The 19,002-nt window shown below is 42.8% G+C and overlaps 1 protein-coding gene across 2 annotated transcripts in view; it reads right to left on the bottom strand.

Moving 5' to 3' along the window:
- ARB2A (ARB2 cotranscriptional regulator A) overlaps positions 1 to 19,002 on the bottom strand; it is a 701,025-nt gene that overhangs the window by 660,918 nt on the left and 21,105 nt on the right. For both annotated transcript variants that reach the window (XM_073678531.1, XM_073678520.1), the window contains exon 2: positions 3,778 to 3,904. In XM_073678531.1, the coding sequence (XP_073534632.1) occupies positions 3,778 to 3,886 (109 nt within the window). In that variant the 5' untranslated portion in view covers positions 3,887 to 3,904. The remainder of the gene's footprint in view (positions 1 to 3,777; positions 3,905 to 19,002) is intronic.

Here is a 19,002-nt window from a genome sequence, read left to right as displayed (position 1 = left end):
ATGGAAGTAGGGCATTTAAGTAGGAGCATGCAATGGTGATTTCCTAATTTCAAACAATTTATTGAAACAAGAGATAACAGTAGTAGGTATACCCCGTAAAAATGTCAATGTCTCAATAACTTGTTATGTGGCCTTGAGCATCAATTACAGCTGGACAAAAATGTCTCAAGCTCTGTTCACGAGTTATTGTCTGCTGAGACATGGCATCCCACTCTTCTTGAATGGAGGCCCTCAGGTCATTGAGGTTCTAGGGTATAGAGTTACGAGTCTCTACATGGCGACTCAGCTGATCCCATAGGTTTTCTATGGGATTCAGGTCTGGAGAAAGTGCAGGCCACTACATTTGTGGCATCCCTGTCTCTCTAACAGCCGTTCCCTAATGTTGAGACCTCCATGAGCTAGAGTATTGTCATACATGAAGATGAAATTAGGCCTTTGTTGTTCATGCAGAGACACACTGACTGGATTAATGATGTTATTTAAGTAGTAGGGGCTTGTCACTGTACAATTAGTAAAGTGTAGGGCAGTTCTGTACTGACTAGACAAACCTGCCCACACTAACACCACCACCATCTAAGGCTTGTCTGGAGACAACAGTGGATGATGCATAGCGCTCTCCTTGACGTCTCCAACATAGTTGGCGGCCATCATTTCTGCTCCGCGTGAATCGACTTTCATCAGTGAATAGCACTGGTCCCTCGTCCAGCGTAGGTGCGCATGGCCCATGCAAGACGATGACGCCTGTGCCTGGTGTTGTGTTCAGGTACTTTTGCAGGTCGCCTAGCACCCAGACCATGCTGAGGTAAATGGTTATGAATTGTCTGACGTGACACTTGGGGGCCTCTCACCTCCCTTAAATGTGCCTAGAGTTGTGCGGCATTCATCAGCCAGTTCTGAAGGACATTGTTCACAATGAAGAGTCCATCAGTGTGGGATGTGGTCAAAGGACGTCCACTTCTCTACCTTTCTATGACTTTTCCAGTCTCTCTGTAGCTCTGATGCAACCTGCTGACACTCTGACACTAAGCTCAGTGGCCACTTCCATCTGAGAACATCCTGCTGAAGCCTCGCAATGGCGACGTACTGATGATCAATTGTTAGAAGTAGTCTTGGTCTCATGATGACAAAATAGGAACTGTTTAAATACCAATTCTAATTGAACCCCAACATTTATTAGGAGATTCAAGGATCAAACACGTTTTGAGAATTTTGTCATTAAGCTCCTTGTTAGAGAACATGAAGTTGTGCAAAAAGTACAGAAACATTGAACAGTTGAACATGTTTATTAAAAAGATTAGAGACTGCCACATTAAATTCACCTAAACGCATTGTGGGCACACAGCCTTAATCGTTTACGCAGCGCAGAAATGCTTAAAAAACGCATGGTAGAAGAGCAGCAATGTTCCCCAATGATAATCCGCATGTGCTGTGCACATGCTGCGGCAATTTCCGCTGCGGATGATCATTGTGGAAAAAAAATGCAGCACAACCAATTATATTGCGGAAGCGCTGCGTTTTTTGCCGCCATTGACTTGCATTAGAACGCATGGATTACGCTTCACTAGTTAAGCACATGCGGAATACATGCGTTCAATGTGCGGATGGTACCCAGGTGTGGAGGAGAGGAGACTCTCCTCCGGACCCGGATACCATAGAAAACTGTAAAAAAAAAAAAAGAATAAAATAAAAAATAAATGTTTTATACTTACCTTCTGATGGCCCGCGGTGCGCTCGTCCTCCGTTGCCGGCAGATCGCGATGGACTGGAGGACCTGCGCTGACGTCACAGTGATGTGATGGGTCACGCGACGCTGACGTCGGCAGGTCCTTCAGTGTACCGCGATCTGCCGGCAGCCAGGACCGAGCGAAGCAAGACTGCGGGGGCCATCAGAAGGTAAGTATAGATTTATTTTTTATTTTTAAATATTCTTTCGGTCACAGTATATAAATCCATGCCGTTTGCATGGATTTATATAGTGTGACAAAGTTGACAAGCACTTTCCAGGTGATGCTAAAATCGCTTGGAAAGCGCTTGTCAACCCGCATGCGGAAATGCATGTGAAGAATGCTTCACATCCACATGTCCCTGGCAGGAAAACGCATGTACAATCCGCATGCGTTTTTTTTTGCCAGGGAGATGCAGAAACGCTCAGGAAAAATCCGGAGCGTTTCTGCATCGTGGGCACACAGTCTTAAAAAGGTTAGAGACTGAGTGCATTTTGGGTTCATCCTGAAATTTCACCCGAAAGCCAAATATTCCTAACTTTTTGTGAGTAGTGTATACACATACACATTTTTTTTTTTAGTATTTTACACAAGAAAACATATTTTTTTTAAATGGTGACTACATTGCAACAGTAAAGACTTTTTAATTCTTCTGTTTGCAAAACTGCATGATGGCTTGTTTTTGGCATAACAAGATATTGTTTTAATTTGTACCATTTTGGTATACATACAACTTTTAGATCACTTTTTATTTCATTATTTTATGAGGCAAGATGAACAAAAACAGCAATTCTGCAACTTTTTATTTTTTTTAAACGGCATTCAGAGTAACAAAAATAGTTATTTAGTATCATATCATTGCAAACATAGGGATACTAAATATGTGTTGTATTGTGAGGGTTTATTTTTTGTTAAAAGTTTATTATTAATAAAACTGGGAATGTGGGTTTTTATATTTATGGTTTTTTTTTTTGTTTGTTTGTCTTCTTTTACACTTTTACAATAGTTACTATTCCCACAAGGGAAACTGACAATGCAATCCTTTAGTCACATTGATAATGCTCCTATTAATTCCCACTTTGATGGAATTTGATAGTCTATGATATATGACAGAAACAGAGGCCACTATTGTCATAGCAGCAAAAGGAAAAACAGTGATCACACTACAAGGGTGCCAATGGGCTGACAGAGGGAGCACTCTCCTTCTGTCAAATTTCTCACCCAGTGGTATCTGAGGGTGTAAAGAGCAGGAATCAGAGTGAGCTTTGGTCTCAGTACATGCAGAAGGAGATTAGCAGTGTATAAGAACTGACTCCAGCTGCATGCCATCATTGAGTCTTAACGGTTCGCCCCATTGCAATAACCTATTTGCAATCTGAACACACATGAACACACATTAATTTGCAGAAAGTGGTTAATCTTTTTTTTATGGCAAATTCTTTTTTGTTTTCCTCCAGGAGAGGGAGAATGGGTTGGGGATATGGTTTCGTTGCTTGTTTTTGCTGTGAGAGCTCTGTGCAGGAGATGGGCTCCTAGAGCGCTAAATCCTAATAGTAACAGCTGACACTCTGATCCAAAATACTGATAGAATTTGATCAAGTTTTTACTTATGAGAATAAACAATGCCTGTATGAGGACTAAATCGAGTGTCCACATACCCTAAGGGGTCATCCACATGAGTCGGGTAGATTATGGTGCCAGCATTGTGGATGAGATTTTAGGATTTTCTATGAAATCCACAGCAGATTCATTTATTCTCTTTCACTGTGGATTTGCTTTGAAAAGCAGAGTGAAATATTACCAGTGGATATGTAATGTGTGAATAAACCCCACAGTCTCTGAATAGGTGATAACTTTTAATGTTGGTGATAACTGAGAAAAAAAGAACTTTAGGGGTCAATTAGCCCTTATTATTTACCCTGTCACACACATCACTTTGTTTCCTCAGAAGTCTAATCCTATAGCGTACTCATCTGTATTTTAATCTTACTTTAGAAAACAAATAAAAAATCTGTCCTACAACTAAAATAGAAAAAAATAAATATATTCCTACCTTTTAAAGCTGTTGTCTTTTCTTTTTCATCTGGACCTCCTCCTTGTTGGAGTTGTGCCATACTTAAATCAACAAACAAGAAAACTAATAATGAGGAGATAATGGACATCAACCTTCTTTATCACCCCTGCAGATTCAATAAAAAAACAGCGTTATTCTTTCCATTATTTTATGTTAAATCAGAAATACAGATTTGTATTTTGTCAGGCTTAATATTAAACTAAGTTATCCACTTTTAGAAATGTAGCCCCTAAAAGTTGACTATTATGTAAAATAACAAAATCAGAGGGTACTCACCCTCCCTGGTACAGGTCCCGACTCTGCGCAGCAGCTGCTCAGGTCTCGGGGGTTTTAGCTGTAGCAGTTACATGACATTGACAGCTCACATCACCGCTGCAGCCAAACAGAGCCCAGCGGCTTGCGCCATCTACCTGAACCAAGCTGTTGAGCTAAATGAGTGGCTGCAGCGGTGATGTGAGCAGTTGTCAAGAGGTTACTGAGGCAGCCAAAACAGAGACCAGAGCAGCAGTGGAGAGCCTGCTTTGAATATTTGCAGGGACAGTACTATCTGATTTTGTTATTTTTCATGGTGAGCAACATTTTTCTAAAATTGAAAATGGACCTTTTATGGCTTAGGGTATAAAAAGAATCATAAAATGTTGTTTTTATGGATCGCTTACTCAAGAGAAAGTATTTTTAACAACTGGGTCAAATCTCCAAGTATTCGTTGTCCGCTTGGCATATGTACACAGATCGCTTTGGCGATTTCTACCTTGAAAGTATAGTCTCTTAGAAAGTCATGTAGAAAAAAATTGATATTCTTACCATGCAAAGCAACACAGCATATTACACTATAAAAGCTGCCAGCGGATCCCATTGCAATGGGATAGAGAAGTCTATAATTTTTATTGTAGGTTTAATTTAATTGTGAGAGACAGAATCTAAAAAAAACAAACAGAAAATCACATTGTGATCGGCAGTGTATCAAATACTTATTTTCCCCACTGTATCATTTATACCGAACAATTATCGTGAACGAGTGTTCCTAGGACAGTTTGTTTCCCAATATATCATCCAGTGTAAATAGGTTGACAATGACCTGTTCGTTGTGTGTCATATTTTTTAAGGTTGATTAAAAAATAATAATCTTTTCGGCAGCACATTGTCCTGTGTAAATAGACGTGCGCTGCTAAAAACACTGCCGACCCATGCACACAAAAAAAAAAAACAACAACTATTAATCGTTCACTCTGAGCATTGGTAGTGCGTTCAGCCTGTCTAAACAGGTGATTAATCAATCACTATTTGGAAAACATGTAGCCGATTGGTGGTCATTTAACGACTGGGGGCCATGCAGTATAAACGCACCTTAGGCTACAAAGACAATTTTATTTAGTTTAATTGTGTTAGTAAAATCTTTAGTAATCAATATGCTAATTTACAATGTATCTATTTTAAAATTATTTACTATATTGGCATCGGATGATATCACTTTTGTACTTACAAACAAGTATGGTAGATCAATATCCCTATTGATTAAATTAAGGAATTAGTTAAATTACTAAAACTAATACAAAAGCCTGTGTCTTTACAATTGAAAAAAATAATAATTATTTTATTTAAAAAAAAAAAAAAAAAATCATAATTTTTATCATGCCACTAAAATTTGCTCGTGTGATTATGTACCTTACGATTATGCACTTTATCAAGCAAAACCAAGTTTTCCTAAAAAAGTTGAGATATCCAATTCATGAATATTCCCAAGAAATAAAGTAACCAAAAAAGAAAAGGCCAGAAAGGAAATTCTAAAGGATTTGTATGGTTAACTTTCAAGCACCATTTGCGAGATACATTAAAATCTGAAGTGCTCAACTGCACTCATGAGAAAATTCATATTTCATGCTTGAAATAGAGTATTGTACAACGATTTAATACTTCTTAGTTCAGCAAAAAGAGACGGGAGATTTACTCATAATAAGAAATAAATATAACTGGTATTCTTACATCATTGGGGTAGGATAAAAAAAAAGGAAGAACAGATAGCTATTCTGTCACATCTCTTTTAAAAACTGGACTTAAAATTCTAGAAAAAAAAAATCCTCTATATGATTCTTGAAAGAATGCTAAAATCCACGACAGAAACCAGACAGAAGCTATAATAGTAGATGGGTTCGGTCAGACATCACCAGTGATGGGGATGTCGGGAGTCAGAGACTGAATTTTACAGTTCTGCGACTATGATTCACAAAAGCAGGAAAAACAGTAATGCCAGTTTCTAACATCTTTTTATCTTCTTATATGTGAAAAATGTCCCCCCCCACTGTACTGGCTCCATTTTTGGTCCATGTGTCAGTTCTTACAATCCATGTTACATCAGTTTTTCTTGTATTTAGGCTGAGTGCCCACTATGCGTTTTTCAAGCATTTTTGCGGCGGAACTTCCACAGCGAAAACGCTTAAAAAACGCTTGGTAATACGTGCCCCATGGTCCCCAATGATAATCCGCATGTGCTGCGGAAATTTCCCCTGCGGATTATCATTGCGGAAAAATACGCAGCAGGTCCATTAATTTTGCAGACAGACACTCAGCGTAATTGCCGCCACTGACTTGCATTGAATCGCTTAACATCCGCATGACTACATGTGCACATGCGGATATTAAGCGATTCAACATGTGGATAGTACCCGGGTCTGGAGAAGAGGAGACTCTCCTCCAGACCCGGGTACCATAGTGCCTGTAAAAAAAAAGAATTTAAAATAAAAAATATACATTATACTCACCTTCCAATGTCCCCTGGTCTCCTCTGTGGTGCGTCATGGCTCCCCGATGGCTCGCGATGTGCGATGGTGTAAAAGGACCTTCCATGACGTCACTTAGTCATGTGACAGGTCACGCGACCGCTGACGTGGTGGTCGAGTGACCTGTCACATGACTAAATGACGTAATGGAAGGTTCTTTTACACCCAGGCGTGCCATACGAGACACCGGACGCATTGGAGAGAAGACCGCGGACCATCAGAAGGCGAGTAAAAAAGTCTTTTTTTTTTTTTTTTACCATTTTTATTCTTTTTTTATAACTATTAACTTGGTCACACTATATAAATCTATGCCGGTTGCATGGCTTTATATATTGTGACCAAGTTGTCAAGCACTTTTCCAAGTGATGCTAAAATCGCTTGGAAAAGTGCTTGATAACCCGCATGTAGAAATGCATGAAAAACGCTTGACAACCGCTTCTACCTGGCAGGAAAAACGCATGTAAAATCCGCATGCGTTTCTCCTGCCAGGGAGATACAGAAAAAATATGCAGCATTTCTGCATCGTGGGCACTTAGCCTAAGAATATAATTTCTCAACTTTAAAGTAGGACACGTCTCCTTTTTAGGGGAGGGTATTTGCGGACAATCGGGCAGCAAAATAAAAATAAAGTGAAATGTAAAAATTATAGTAATGGGTTCATTACCCATTTGTAAAAAATATTGTGTAGCTTATGTACAAGAATTACTGATGTGTGATAGAGCCCTAATACTTTTTATATATTAGTGCGCCTCACATGTTCCCAACACATTTGCTAAAATATGTAGGTTTAAAAGGGTAAACTTTAGCATTAAACAGTTCACATCTAAAATGAGGCACTCTCGAATTAAAGGCATTCTTTACAGTAAAGGTCACTATATTGAATAGTTAGGGGTTCCTCTTGAAATGCAGATTTCAATGGGTTTTATAAACCGGACATTGCCCTTATCAAGTTCCCATCTTAAAAAAATGATGGCCTCTCTCTAGGATAAGTCATACCTTCATAATCTCAGGGTGCCCATCCTCTGGAAGCCCAACAATCCTAAGAATGAAGGGGTCACATGGATGTGGGTAGCTGAAGAGACAATATGCAAGACAACACATCCACACAATTTGAGTAGGTGCACACAACTGAAAACTGTCAGATAATTCTGATCAGAGTGACATCAGCTTTTTTTGGACATGGACAGAGAAAAAAAAAAAACAAACAAAGAAGTGTTTTCACCTTCTCCATTCTGTGAAAAGTGGACTGAACTTGGCTTTTTCACTGACCCTTAGACTTGCATTGCCGATTTTGATCCAACACTTGATCAAAATCTGAGGTCTTCGATTTTTTCCTCGGACCACTTGATCAGAGGAAAAAAAAAAAAAAAATTGGCTATGTGCACAGCCCCATAGATTATCATGAGTACGAGTATGGTATGGGTATGCGTGAAAACCACAGATAGCACTCGTCTGATATAATAGGTCGTGTGCACGAACCCCATAGAGTGTTTAACTAGTGCTGCATTCCTTGATTTTTAGGGTTGGTGAACAATCTTAAGTTGAGACCAACATCTAATAACCGTGAGATCCAGAAATATTTGGAAAGTGACAAAAGTTTTGGTATTTTAGCAGTTTACGAAAACATATCCAAGATACTGTTATACAATCAATTATATATACTGTTATATAATCAATATAGGCTTAAAGTTCAGACTCGCAGCTTTAAATTTTAGGGTATTCACATCATAATCTGATTAAAGGGGTTGTCCACTACTTTTTATTATCCCCCTAATGCAGGGGTCTCAAACTCGGCTGGGTATATGGGCCGCACATGGAAAAAAATTGAATTTGGGGGGCCGCATTCTTTGTTCAATGTGACATTTTTAGTGATACCATTTTTTTTTGTATACACCTTTTGAACATTTTTTCCGTGTTTATTTTTTTATGGCTTGGGTCGTTATGGATGTGGCGATAATAAACGTGCACTTTTTTGTGTTTACTTTAGTTTACATATAAAACAGCATTTTTAGTGCCCAATATTTTTTCATGCTTTATTTTTATTTTTTTGATTTTTACAATTTTGTTTCCCCCAATTGGCCACATTCAGTAATATTGTCTTACAATTAGCATCATATAGTAATAATGGCAAACATCTTGTAGTAATGTGCCCCATCCAGGTCCCCATCCTGTGGCTATGTGCCCCATCCAGGTCCCCATCCTGTGGCTATGTGCCCCATCCAGGTCCCCATCCTGTGGCTATGTGCCCCATCCAGGTCCCCATCCTGTGGCTATGTGCCCCATCCAGGTCCCCATCCTGTGGCTATGTGCCCCATCCAGGTCCCCATCCTGTGGCTATGTGCCCCATCCAGGTCCCCATCCTGTGGCTATGTGCCCCATCCAGGTCCCCATCCTGTGGCTATGTGCCCCATCCAGGTCCCCATCCTGTGGCTATGTGCCCCATCCAGGTCCCCATCCTGTGGCTATGTGCCCCATCCAGGTCCCCATCCTGTGGCTATGTGCCCCATCCAGGTCCCCATCCTGTGGCTATGTGCCCCATCCAGGTCTCCATCCTGTGGCTATGTGCCCCATCCAGGTCTCCATCTTGAGGCTATGTGCCCCATCCAGGTCCCCATCATGTGGCTCTGTGCCCCATCCAGGTCCCCATCATGTGGCTCTGTGCCCCATCCAGGTCCCCATCATGTGGCTCTGTGCCCCATCCAGGTCCCCTCTTGTGGCTATGTGCCCCATCCAGGTCCCCATCCTGTGGCTCTGTGCCCCATCCAGGTCCCCTCTTGTGGCTATGTGCCCCATCCAGGTCCCCATCCTGTGGCTATGTGCCCCATCCAGGTCCCCATCCTGTGGCTATGTGCCCCATCCAGGTCCCCATCCTGTGGCTATGTGCCCCATCCAGGTCCCCATCCTGTGGCTATGTGCCCCATCCAGGTCCCCATCCTGTGGCTATGTGCGCCATCCAGGTCCCCATCCTGTGGCTATGTGCCCCATCCAGGTCCCCATCCTGTGGCTATGTGCCCCATCCAGGTCCCCATCCTGTGGCTATGTGCCCCATCCAGGTCTCCATCTTGAGGCTGTGTGCCCCATCCAGGTCCCCTCTTGTGGCTATGTGCCCCATCCAGGTCCCCATCATGTGGCTCTGTGCCCCATCCAGGTCCCCTCTTGTGGCTATGTGCCCCATCCAGGTCCCCATCCTGTGGCTATGTGCCCCATCCAGGTCCCCTCTTGTGGCTATGTGCCCCATCCAGGTCCCCATCCTGTGGCTCTGTGCCCCATCCAGGTCCCCTCTTGTGGCTATGTGCCCCATCCAGGTCCCCATCCTGTGGCTATGTGCCCCATCCAGGTCCCCATCCTGTGGCTATGTGCCCCATCCAGGTCCCCATCCTGTGGCTATGTGCCCCATCCAGGTCCCCATCCTGTGGCTATGTGCCCCATCCAGGTCTCCATCTTGAGGCTATGTGCCCCATCCAGGTCCCCTCTTGTGGCTATGTGCCCCATCCAGGTCCCCATCATGTGGCTCTGTGCCCCATCCAGGTCCCCTCTTGTGGCTATGTGCCCCATCCAGGTCCCCATCCTGTGGCTATGTGCCCCATCCAGGTCCCCTCTTGTGGCTATGTGCCCCATCCAGGTCCCCATCCTGTGGCTCTGTGCCCCATCCAGGTCCCCTCTTGTGGCTATGTGCCCCATCCAGGTCCCCATCCTGTGGCTCTGTGCCCCATCCAGGTCCCCTCTTGTGGCTATGTGCCCCATCCAGGTCCCCATCCTGTGGCTATGTGCCCCATCCAGGTCCCCATCCTGTGGCTATGTGCCCCCTGTGCTGTTCTTCACACACATAAAAAAAAAAAAAAAAAAAGAGATGATTCTCACCTGTCCTCCGTTCCCTCGGCGGCCTTCCTGCAGATGTGGCCCGCAGGCACCACAGAGTCCGACCCCTTGACGATCCCGACCTGGTCCAGGAGGAGCCGCCGACAGCAGCGCTGCATTGCCGCACAGAGACTGTCTCCCAGCACAGCATTTTCAATGTCAGCCGCCGGCCAATCAGAGGCCAGCAGCTGACATCTGCATATGGCAATGACGTCATACTCGCTGCGCCGACACGCAGATATCAGCTGATGGCCTCTGATTGGCCAGCGGCTGGCATTGGAAATGCAGTGCTGGGAAACAGTCTCTGTGTGGCAATTCAGCGCTGCTGTCGGCGGCTCCTCCTGGACCTGGTCGGGATCATCAAGGGGTCTGTGCCTGCGGGCCGCATAAAGCAGCCTCAGGGGCCGCATGCGGCCCGCGGGCCGCGTGTTTGAGACCCCTGCCCTAATGTATTCCCCGGGGGCCCATAAGGGTTTTTGTAAATACCTTGCGTTGCAGTTACTGGCTGTGAGCGGCGCTATCACTGGCTGCTCATAGGCACCACGAGACCGCTGATGTCAAGTTCCAGCTGCAGCCGGGGGTGACTTCTGCGTTCCACGGTGGATGCTGGGCTGTGGGCGGGGTTACCCTGCGCGTCACACCCGACATCCACCGCGTGTGAAGCGGGTGTGAAGCGCGGAGAAATCCCGCCCACAACCCAGCATCCACTGCGGGGATAGCGTTACTGATGTCACGCCTCACTTGTCGTGACATCAGTGGCGGGTCACGTAATGCCTGTGAGCGGCCACCGATACTGCCTGTGAGCGGCGCTAACTGCAATGCAAGGCTATTACAAAAACCCTTATGGGCCCCGGGGGGGGGGGGGAATACATTGGTGGGGGATAATAAAAAGAAATGGATATCTTCTTTAAGGGTTTGGGATTTAAAGCTGTTTAATATGTAACTGCCTCTTTCTAAAGGGACGAAAAGTAATTGTAAAATTCTCAAAAGCTATGTAATGGGCTGCATGGGCTATTCCCTCCTTAATCCATCATCAATTAAGCAGGTAAAATGTGTGGAGCTGAATCCAGGAGTGGCATTTGCATTTGGAAGCTGTTGCTGTGAACCAACAACATGTGGTCAAAGGAGCTCTCAATGGAAGAGAAACAGACCATTATTAGGCTAATAAAAAAAAATTAAAAAACGTAAAAAAGAAAGATTAAATTCAACAGAGAGATAGCAGAAGTGTTAGGAGTGTGTTAGGAGTGGCCAAATCAACAGCTTGGTACATTCTGGGGGGGGGGGGGGATTAGTAATTAGTCCTGCCATCATGCCAGCACCATCAGGAGGTAGTCCTTCATTTCCTTAATAGGGATATGAACACACAAGAGGTTAAAAGCCCCTCCCTCCACCATTTACCAGTGAATTTCCAAGGACCACACCAGGATGGATGCAACTATTTTATTGAAAATTCCTTCTACATACCCTACCTTCACATAGCAGGCAGGAAATTTAAGAGAGGGAATGCAATGGGTGCTGTCTTGATGGACTTCTGGAAACACAGTTACTGGTAGGACCAATTCCCCCTTTCCAGGACGTCCCTCCTGACAGCACCATCAGGAGAATACCAGAGAAACATTCAGGGTGGGACCACTGCCTGGAGGATTTTCCTTCCAAATGTGTTTTTTGGTCTAACAAAATGTCCAATTTATAATGTCTGCAAAAGGTATTAAGGCTTGACCACGTCGCTGCCCTGCAGATCTGGTCCACCGAGGCCCCTGCCCGTTCTGCCCAAGATATAGAGGTTGCTCTGGTTGAATTGGCTCTGATGTTATCAGGAGGACTTCTTCCTTCTGAGGAATAGGCCAGACTGATTACCTATTTAATCCACCTTGATAAGGTAGCTCCCGAAGCCTTCTTTCCCTTATTCTTTCCTCCAAACTGAATGAATAGATTAAAGTCAATTCACCAATCTTTTGTGGCCTCTAAGTATTGAAGAACTGCCCTCCGTACATCTAATGAGTGAAACGTGAGCTCTCGTCTATCCTTGTGGTTTTGACAGAAGAAAGGCAAGATGAGGTCTTGGCTCATATGAAAGGTTATTACTATCTTGGGTAAGAATGTTGGATCTACTGTAGCCCTAGTGTCATGCAATCATCTAGAACTCAGATAGGGATTTTTAAAAGACCTATTCTCTTTGCCGAATAGCTACAGAAAAGCCATTTTTAAGAATTGTGATTTCAAATCCAAGTCTTTTAGGGGTTCGTATGTGCTCTACATAGGCCATTGAGGACCTAATTCAAGTCCCATGGTGGTATGGAGTTTTTTTTATTGTAGGTTTAAGTCTGCCTGTGGACTTAACAAATCTTTCAATCCAGGGATAACTCGCTAGTTGCTAATCCAGGAAGGCACTAAAACTTAAATTTGTATTTTCAGGGTGCTAGGTCTTAATCCTTTGTCAAATCCCAACTGGTGGAAGTCCAAACTTTTTGGAATATCTGTACATGAGATGTCCAACATTGACTCTCCCTACTGTGAACAAAACTTCTTCCAGACTTTCGTATATATTGTCGATGTTACAGGCTTTCTACTTTTCTGGATAGTGGATATTTCTGGGTCTGAAAGCCCCTGAGATCTCAAGATTTCCCTTTCAGGATCCAGGCTGATAGCTGCAGGAACTTCACATTGGGATGGAATATTGGCCCCTGAAAAAGAAGATTGCGCCTTAAATGGTAAAAGGATGGGATTGTCCAGAGCCACTTGTTTCAGCAGGGGAAACAAGCTTCTCTTGGGCCTCTCAAATTTTTCTCAGCACTGCCGGGAAACAGGGGAAATGGTGGAAAAGCATACGCCAAATTAATGTTCCAGACCTGGGACAAAGCATTTATTCCCACTGGGCTGTCCCCTGGATTTAAGGAGAAAAATTTCTGAGCCTTTGCATTTTTCTTGTGGCAAATAGGTCTACCTGCGGAATACCCCAGCGATGGGTTACCCGATTAAACTCTTCCCAGTTCAGAACCCTTGCTGATGTTTGTACTTTCTTCCGGCTGAGAAAGTCTGCAATCCGATTTTGAGACCCCTTCAGGTGTACTGCTGAAACTGAAAGAACTGTTTTCTGTGCCTAACGAAATAGGTTTGTGTCTAAAGCTTGCAGATGGTGATGTTTCGGACCCCCTTGATGACTAAGAAAGGCCACTGTAGTGATGTTGTCTGATAGGATCCTGACATGTTGATTTTATAAAAGGTAATCTGGCATCTCTAATGTTTCCCAGATTGCTCGGAACTCTCTGTGGTTTGATGATCTGAAATAACCTGGCTTTGGCCAAGTGCCTTGCAGATATCGACCTTCTACATGACGCCCCCATCCTCTGCTGCTTGTGTCTGTAGTAACGGTCACAAATAGGGATAGAATCCACATAGTTCTTTTTTTGTAAATTCTTAACAGAGGCCCACTAACTTAATGACTTTCACCCTATGGACAAGTTTTTTTTTTCTTATCTAATCCGTCCACTTGTTTGTTCCAGGATGTTGAGAGGTCCCATTGAAACTGCCTTGAGTGGAACTGGCTCCACTAAACAAATGGTATACAAGCTGTCATCACGTCCAGGATCTTCATACCCTCTCTGACACCCGTTTTTTTCCTTTGGGAGGTGGGAACTCTGACTCCGAATTCCTCCTACTTCTTCACTGGTAGAAAGGATGACTGATGTTCTGAATACAAAAGGACTGCTAGAAAAACGTTGTTCTTCCTGTATGAGGTCCGATTCTCCCAGTTTTATAATCCAACCTAGGTTTTTCAGAACCAAGATGGTTGAGAGTAAATGTTTTTTTCGCTGTTGGGGTGCATCTGCTACTAGAAGAAAGTCATACAGGTATTGAACAACGACTCTCTCTTTCTCCCATAAGAAGGCCCTGATTTCTGCAACCAGTTTGGTGAAAATGCACGGGGCATAGGAAAGACCAAATGGAAGACACTGGAATTGGTAACACTGAATCAACTCTCCTTTCTCCATGACAAATCTTAAGATATGACTGGAAGGGTGAATTGGCACATGGCAATAGGCCTCTTTGAGACAGAGTATTCATTACCATATTCTTCCCGATCAGAGTGATTGTAGATTTTATCGATTCCACTGTGAACTTTTTGCACAAAATCCACTGATTTAAGGATCTTAAATTTATGATTGTGCGAAAGTCACCCACAGGTTTTCTTATTAAGAAGAGACTTGAGTAGTAACCAAGGAACCATTTTGCTTTTGGTACTAGTATTTATGCACCTGAATCTACTAGCTTAGGGTTAGGGTCTCCTAGTAGTCTTTGATAGACTTGAAGGGACTGGGAGGCTGTGAGTTGGAATTTTCTCGGAGGCCTTTAAGTGAATGTCTCCCCTTTCCCCCTATAGTCCTGTTTCTGATGGGATCGGGTTTTCCAAAAGTTAGACAGACACTCTCTTAGGATTTCAGGAAGAGAAATCATTTTTTATCGTCCAAGGCCTTTTCTAGGATATCAACCGGTACAAGGACAATTTCTTGATGCAAATCAGATTGATTCCGCTGTGTCTGCCATAAAGCCTGTTGCCAATTTTAGTAAGGGTAGCAATTCCAGAATCTCCTCTCTGGAGATCTTCCTAAGGTGGCTTTCTAACTCGTCTATCCATAGGTTTAAAGATCTAGCCACTGATTGATATTGGCTTTAATTATTGCTGCCGAAGTCTCTCAGGTTCTGTTTAGTATCTATTCTGATTTATTATCCATAGGATCCCTAAGACTTGATAAATGCTCGAAGGGGATAGACGTTTTCCTTGCTACAGAAACGTAGAAATTTCTTCTCATGTTTTCACCTCTTCTGGTTCAAACAGAAGACTAGCTTTAAAATCTCTAGGTACAATCAGCCTTTTCTTAAGTCTTCCTATTCCTCTAGTATCAAGGATATGAAGGACTACCTCCCAATGGTGCTGTCAGGAGGGACGTCCTGGAAAAGAAAATTATGGAGAAGGCTTCGAACAGTTCATGATCCAAAATCACACCAACTCCTCTGTAAAACATGGTGGAGGCAGTGTGATGGCATGGGCATGCATGGCTTACAATGGTATTGGGTCACTACTGTTTATTGATGATGAGACTGAAGACAGAAGCAGCCGGATGAAATCTGAAGTGTCCAGGGCGATACTTCCTGCTCAACCAAATGCAGCAAGGTTGCTTGGACGGCCCTTCACAGTACAGATGGACAACGACCCAAAACATACTGCGAAAGTAACACAGGAGTTTAAGGCTTAGAAGTGGAATATTCTGCAATGGCCGAGTCAATCCCCAAAGGGCAAATAGAGCCAGTTTAAGGCATTTGTAATTAAAACTTGACTTTTATTCAAATTAATTTAATATAGGTGGTCTAAATTCTTGTTAAAAACACTTGCGTGCTATTGATGTATAATAGATTCTAATAGTTTCTCATATTTAACATTATTATCCTAACGGCTATTATTTCTCCTAACTAAATTAATGGCTGCAGTCCACTAGCTAGTGTAGCCTTGTAGAGATATATGTGGTAGTAATTGTTAGAATCATTCTAGCCTCAGCCCCCTGATGAAGCCTGTTTAGGAAAAACCAGTCGGGGAGGCTATGATCTAAGCTTTGTGGTTCTGCATCTAACAATTACTACTATAAAGGAGGAAACCCAGCGTTTGGTGGTGTCCATGACTTTCACACTTCAGGCAGTCATTGCCTGCAAAGGATTCTCTAAAAAGTATTAAAAATATGCATTTTATTTTTGGTAAAATAATTTGTTCAATTACTTTTGAGCCCCTGAAATGAGGAGACTTTGTAGAAAAATAGTTAACATTTCACAAGATATTTTTATTCAACCCCTTTAACTAAACCTGAAAGTCTACACTTCAATTACATCTCAGTTGCTTCATTTTAAATAAAAAAAAAATAGTGGCATGCAGAACCCAAATCATTAAGATTTGTCTCTGTCCAGATAGAAGGTTATAACCCAATTAGAAAGGGCCCAATGTCAGCAATTCCCACCAATCCTAAAAATAAAGAGACAGCAATACGGATCTCCAAACCACCCACCCGTGAAGAGATCTGGAGTGGGTGGACTGTACTATACAGGGTAAAACAGTCAAAGGTGCAGAGAGCAAGCTACATTCTCAGGATTGGGTAGGGCTCGGTCCAAAGATCGGTTTCCCATAAATAACACTATGTCATCATAGATAAATAGCTTTTGGACATGTTAAATCCAACATTCTCAGATCTACTGGATAATTTTGTTTCTTTAGCTGTTAGAAGCTGATTTACTATTAAACAGGGCTTGGTAATACATCGGCTAGGAGGGATATCCAGGCATAATTTCTAGCGTTGCATATTCAGTCTAGTCATCTTCCAGCCAGTTACTGACTAACAGCTGGAAAGCCTGGCCAGTATTCAGGTCATACAGTTTCTTTAAGCTTCATTCATGCTTCTCTATAGAATGAGGAATAAAGTGAAAGACTCGGCTACGGATCACTAATAGCCAGCTCAGTGTGCCAGAGCAGCGGAAAATCTGTCATGTCCCGCTAGACCCCAAAAATACATATGATGATCATCAGTAATCTTTTACACTGACTGAGCAGGTCTGTCACCATATAGAATTCAGTCTGTCACTGTACAAGCGTGCCTGGCTGTCAGGAACGGTGTCAGTGTGTCAGTGTTTCCAGCCACATCTCATCCAGCCTGCTGTCGGTCTCCATTGTATCTTATTTTTTCTGCCTGTCAATGATGCCTCCCTGAAGGGGGCAACGATGCAGAGAGATAGGGTGAGGAAGACAAAAGGACTGAAGATGCTATGTGTAAGGGTGAATCCTCTGGGATAAGCGATTTACTGTAAAAGAAAGGATCCCGACTGCTAGTGAAGAATGATTTCAACTGGATGAAATGACCTGCAACGTGTCAGCTGCTTACATAAAGCAGTTCAAGTGTGACGTACCAGACATTTGGCAGACTGTCGAAAGCGCACAAACAAGTTACATCTCCCCCGTTTACCTCCAGCAGATATAAATATTGGCTAATGCATCAGGTAAGATCTCAATGATTAGAAACTGTTCATACAGTACAGAGGAACACTTGTTACCATCAATAACTAGAGTAGCAAACCCTACTGACTGGGCGTAGTCATCTAGAAGGAATAAATGTCTAACGTCAGTACAAAAATCAGTAAAGAAAAAGTGAAAGAAATTCCTAAAAAAAATTTGCAAATCAAGTTGATTTTGTCTAAATAACTTCTCAGTATCAAATTAAATTATACACAGTTTTGTTACATTGACAGAAACTAGTCCTAAATTATTAACCGGATAGGAGCCTGTGAGCGTGTGCAGAAGAAGCTCTGCTGCTGTGACCTGGGGATAGCTTGACACTATATGACACTTGACACTATCCCCAGGTCACAGCAGCACAGCTTCTTCTGCACACTCACGGGCTCCTGTCCGGTTAATATTTTAGGACAGGATTCTGTGAGTGTAACAAGGCAGAGTAATTCTGTAGTGATTATAACCCTAGACAAAACATGCACGATTTGCTAATTAAAAGTATTTAGGAATGTATTTGTATTGACATTGCCTTTTGTAATTTATTCCCCAAAAACCACTTTCAGGGAAGGTCAGTAATGTCAGATTGTGGTGTGGGTCCAGTTCCTGACATCCCACTGACCAATCTGATTAAAGGGCATCTGTCAGTAGGATCAACCCTACTAAGCTATCTATATAGGCATGAGTACCATAGGAAGCTGAATAAAATGATACAGTGATATCCTCAATCCAAGGTCTTATTCCAGAGGGATCCAAACAGTTTTTTCTTAATTTGTAAACGAGCTCTTAAGATCTATGGGCTGGACATAGATCTCCATATTTTAAATGAAAGGGGGTGGCATGTAGATCAGAAGAGCGGACTGTCAGTCATTACATGTCTCACACTGGTAACGCCCCCTTTTCATTTAAAATAATCTCTGGAGGCAAATTCTCAGGAAGATCTGTGTCCCACCCATAGATCTTAACAGCTCATTTACATATTAAGAAAAACTTGGATTTCTCTGAAATAAGACATTAGATTGTAGATATCAAGTTATCATTATATTATACTTTCTATGACCTACATGCCCATATAGACTGCTTAGGAGGGTTGATCCTACTGACAGATTCCCTTTAAAATTCCTATTGTTTATTTATTTGGGAGGGGAGGGTTGGCAGAGAACTTTTTCCCCCTTTTAGTTGTATGTTAGCTTTCCTGCAGTGCATCAAGTACTTATGGTTGGTGTGAACAGCAGCATACAGGATGTACATAGAGGAATCTATGCGGAGGGGCACTGTAGCAGCCAAGGTTATGGTACAGCCACTGTGACATTAATATGTTTTACGGTGATGGGGTTAAGATGATGAGATTAAGTTGGGGGAAGGAAGCAATTAGTAGTATCACAATCACTAACACTGGGGAGTGTATTGTGGCAGACACCGTTACTTGGGAGTGGTAGTTTGCCAGTCACTGTGAGACGTGCAGACACCATGGCTGACTGATACTGGTGAGGGCACTGCTGCGGCTCTCAAGAAGGGTTATGTGAA

The sequence above is a fragment of the Phyllobates terribilis genome, unplaced genomic scaffold (genome assembly GCF_046119375.1).
Source record: "Phyllobates terribilis strain yellow unplaced genomic scaffold, ASM4611937v1 Scaffold_1__5_contigs__length_1240528914, whole genome shotgun sequence".
In the NCBI taxonomy this organism is placed as follows: domain Eukaryota; kingdom Metazoa; phylum Chordata; class Amphibia; order Anura; family Dendrobatidae; genus Phyllobates; species Phyllobates terribilis.
This window is presented reverse-complemented; position numbering and strand designations above follow the sequence as displayed.